This window comes from Crocodylus porosus, unplaced genomic scaffold, assembly GCF_001723895.1.
Source record: "Crocodylus porosus isolate Cpor-Errol unplaced genomic scaffold, CroPor_comp1, whole genome shotgun sequence".
NCBI lineage: Eukaryota > Metazoa > Chordata > Crocodylia > Crocodylidae > Crocodylus > Crocodylus porosus.
Genome location: NW_017728886.1, coordinates 231441754 through 231446147, shown reverse-complemented (window position 1 = coordinate 231446147; position 4394 = coordinate 231441754). Strand labels below are relative to the sequence as shown.

Here is a 4394-nt window from a genome sequence, read left to right as displayed (position 1 = left end):
TGAACACCTTCAAGAGTAAATTGGATGCTTATCTTGCTGGGATCCTATGACCCCAGCTGACTTCCAGCCCTTTGGGCAGGGGGCTGGGCTCGATCTCCCGAGGTCCCTTCCAGCCCTGATGTCTATGAAATTTATGAAATCATGATAGAGAATGAGAGAGAGTGCATCTAAAGTACATTGAAAGTAAAGGCAGCTAAGAAATAGAAGTGGAGGGTCTGGAGGTATGTGGAATGGGGTGACATGGCCAAAGTGACATATTAAGAACATATTCAGTCTTTTGCAGCACCATTCTGAACGGATGCAAGTAGGGCAAGATCAGTTATGCTGGGGCTGCAGAGAAGGTGGTTTCTGTAAACAGAATAAAAGACTGTAAGAGTTTTAGCTCTCTGGATGGATGGGAAAGGCTGTTTGTATCTTGGAGAAAGAATTGGAAGGCTTTAAAAATGTTCTGAAGGTAATGACTGAGAAGAATCGGAGTCAAAGATGGTGCCTGTATTAAGGGCCTGAATGATCGGCAGGATAGTAGTGTTCACTGTGATTATCAGGGATCCGGGTTTTCCATTTCCCACAGAAAAACAGAGAAAACCACAGATTCCCTGTTTTTATTGGAGAAAATGTGGATTTCCCTTTTTAGCAGAGAAATCTGCAGATTCTCTGCTTTTGCAAAGAGCTCTTGCAGGCTGGAACAAGCCTGCAAGAGCTGATTGCAGAAACAGTGGGAAATCCCCAGTCCCACCCAGAGGGAGATGGGGAGGGGTGCGGCCTGAGCCTGAGTCAGCCAAGGCTGGGCTCGGGCTCAGGCTCAGGCTCGCCCTTTGCTTCTGGAGCCTATAGGGAAGTGGGGCCTGGGGGCTGTGGGGCAGGGCTGGGGAAGGTGGCTGAGGGAGCGGGGGGTGCTGCCTGCCCCAGATGGCACACCGCAACCAGGAGCAGGGTCGGGGGTGAGGGCAGGGGTGTCCCTCTGCAGGGGGCTTTGTGGGTAAGTGATGAGGAGTGCACGTGCCACCTGGCCGGCTGCTGGGGGGAGGAGGAGGCTGGCATGTGGCTGGCTGCACAGCTCTGTGGCCAGCTCTGCAGTGGCAGTGAGGGATGGTGGCGGGGGGGAGGGGCTTTGCACGTGGCAGCTGCTGTAGGGCTGCCTGTGCCAGTGGTGATGGCTGCTGCATGCAAAACCTCCCCGTGCCACCACGGAACTATGCCTAAAGCTGTGCAGCCAGCTGCAGGGTGGCAGCGGCAGTGTGGTGGCGGTTGGGTGGCACACAGCCATCCCTGCTACCATTCCACACCATGCGGTGGCCATGGCTGCCACCACATTGCCACCATGTGGCTAGCTGCACAGCTCTGGGCACGGCTCCACAGCGGCAGCGCAGGGAGGTTTTGTACGCAGCAGACATCGCAGGTAAGCGGCAGCGGCTGCTGTATACGAGCCCTCCCTGCCCCCAGCCACCATCCCTTGCCACTGCTGCAGAGCCGGCCACGGAGCTGTGCAGCAGCCACATGCCAGCCTCCTTCTCCACTGGGCAGCCAGCCAGGTGGCATGTGCATCCCACATTGCTTACCCACAAAGCCCCTTGCAGAGGGCCACCCCTGCCCTCACCCCCCGGCCCTGCACCTGGCTGCAGTGTGCCACCTGGGGCCAGCAGCACCTCCCACTCCCTCAGCCCCCGGCCACCTTCCCCAGCCGTGCCCCACAGCCCCCACGCCCCACCTACCTCTAGGATACAGAGGCGAAGGGCATGGCTCTTCAGTGGCAGTGCTTGTCTGCAAAGCTCCCTCCCCCCAGCCAGCATGCAGCCACCACCACCCCACACCACCGTGTACCTATGCAGCTGGTTGCGGGGCATAAGTAGCAGTGCACTGGTGGCTGCTGCATGCAAGCTCCCCTTTCCACCCCCTGGCCGGGCTGCATGTATGTGGCCCACACACGATTGTTGCCACTGCACTGCTGCTGCTGCACCCTGCACCACTTGCCCCCGAAGCCATGCAGGTGGCCATGGGATGGTAGCACAGGGTGCAGTGGCAGAGTTGTGGTGGCAGCCTCCGTGTGCGAACCCTCTGTCAGGCTGGCTGATGTGTGTGTGGCCCACAGAGTGGCAACCCTGTACTCACCCCCTGGCCCTGCTCCTGGTAGTGGGCACAGGGACATGCTCCCCTCCTTGATCTACCTCCTAGCACCTTCCCTTCCCCCCACACACACTTAACCTGCTGGGGTGGGTGTCAGTGTCTGTGTGTGTCTCTGTGCCTGCATGTGTGGATCTGGGGGGGGTGTTGTGAGGGGCATCAGGAGGCACTGTTGAGGCTGTGTGGGAGAGTGTAGGGCACCAGCAGGGCTGGTGGGGGGCCTTTAATTTTTATAACGGATTTGGGGTTTTTAATTGGAGAATTTGCAGTTTTTTAATCAGAGAAAATCAGGATCCCTGGTGATTATGAAACAAGCTTGTGGGAAGGGCTTGTGCCTGAAGGTTAAGACTGTTTTGGTTATACTGAACATGAGTTTACTGCTAGAGATTAGTGAGAAGATGTTAGAGAGGCTGAACTTTGGGTTTTACTTTGGACTATTAAAACCAAAGAAAGAAAGGGGTCTCAAATGGAGAAGTGGCAGCTGAAGATGTGTTTGCAGGTGAAAAGTGGTGTAGGGGAAGAAAAGGTCTAGGGATTAAGTACAGTCAAGGAGATAAAGAAGATCTACACTAAGATTATGTTTGAGAGATGAGACATAGAAGAAAACTCAGGAGAGGATAGAGGGATATGGATTTTCTCAGCTTCGATAACAAGAAAAGTATAGTCAGAAGTATTAAAGGCAGCTATTAGGTTACTCCAGTTGCATCAGTTGAGGAGCTTCAAGAATTTTCCAAGCATTAATTTCCTGTTGCCCAGCACTATGATATAGGAAAGAGAAATTACCTCCATTTGAGAGATTTGAGTGACCTATACTTGTATGTTACAGCTATGGTTCTACAAATGTGTGTGAACTATTTTAATTTGCAGTCATTAAACTAATTTGCGTAGTCCTCAAAGTTACACACTTGTATAAACACTTGCATAATTTATGAAAAGGCAGTCCTTCCTTAAACATTTTTGCTGTTCATTTCATTACTTTATACCTAGTTACCTATGCTGCTGTTAGTCTTCATAGTTCCTTCACAGAAGAATTGCACATAGTAAGCAAAAGCTCCAATAAGATTAAAACCCTGTGGTTTTAATTATTCTGGTACTTGAGACAGGCCTGGAGGGATATTTTATTTATTTCTTTACTGTAAGCATCCAATAATTTGGTCATGGTGTCTTCCAGATTGGGACAGCGTATTGCCTTTATCTGCTTTGGAGGAGATTTCCGAGGAAGAAGCTGTACAGATCGTGGCCGAGCCACTTCTTCCCTTTGAGTCCTTCACGCTTCGAGATTATGTTGATCGTTCAGAAACTCTGACCAAATTAGTGCATCTGGGTAAGCATAATGATATTTGAGCAGGTTACTTGTACTTGGTGTGCTGGGAATTCTAAAGATCTGAGTATCTCAGTCTTACTGATTCAGCAGGAAGCTTTCAAATTGTAATTTTACTGGAGCAGCAATACAGTCCATAATATATGGGAAAGATGCAGGACAAACGCATCTAAGGAGAAGAGTGGAAGCTGCATCTGTGGTTTACTGGAATACCATAGTAGTATAGGATAAAGTTGCGTCTCTTGGAGCTTACCATTGTAAAAGCTAGGAGTACTAAAAAGGCATAACCTACAGCTTCTAGAGGAGTGATTCTCAACAGGAGTGCCATGGCAGCTGGGGTGCTGCTAGATCTTTTGACGGTGCCTTGAGGTATGAGGAGGTAATCAGACAAGCATAGGCTGAGGCTTGCCTGGCTAGTATCCCATCCCACTGCTCAGCCCTTCTGCAAGAGAGTGAGAACTGTATATATCAGCTCTTAAAATTGAGTGTCACTCAATTCACAAAAGTTATGAAGGGATGCCAAGTCCAAAAAGGTTGGAGAGACCACTGTTCTACAGGAACAGGAAATATTTCCTCCCCCTAGCACAGGGGTGAGCAAAATATGGCCCATGGGCCAGATCCAGCCTGCCAGGCCATTCTATCTGGCTCATGAGGCCCCTAAAAAAGATTAGAAAATTTATATTTATCTGCTTCTGGCTACCTGCCAAAGATGACAGGAGACAGGGGCAGTAGGACCCAGGGGAAGCTGGCAGGGCTCAGTAACAAGGCCAGCCTGCCCCCAACCCGCCTCCTATCCCTTCCTCCCCAGCTGGAAGGCTCTGCCTGCTGCTGCTTTCACTGCTTCCCTGCATGGCCACTCCAGCACCACGTAGCCCGTAACTATGCATGCACATCCCTGCAATGAGGGAGGGAGAGACTGTGTGTGCGTGTTCATAGGGCAAGTCCCACACCC

The 4394-nt window shown here is 51.3% G+C and overlaps 1 protein-coding gene across 2 annotated transcripts in view; it reads left to right on the top strand.

The window, feature by feature from the left end:
* MTERF3 (mitochondrial transcription termination factor 3) overlaps window positions 1-4394 on the top strand; it is a 32586-nt gene that overhangs the window by 4683 nt on the left and 23509 nt on the right. For both annotated transcript variants that reach the window (XM_019550809.1, XM_019550816.1), the window contains exon 2: window positions 3293-3445. In XM_019550809.1, the coding sequence (XP_019406354.1) occupies window positions 3293-3445 (153 nt within the window). The remainder of the gene's footprint in view (window positions 1-3292; window positions 3446-4394) is intronic.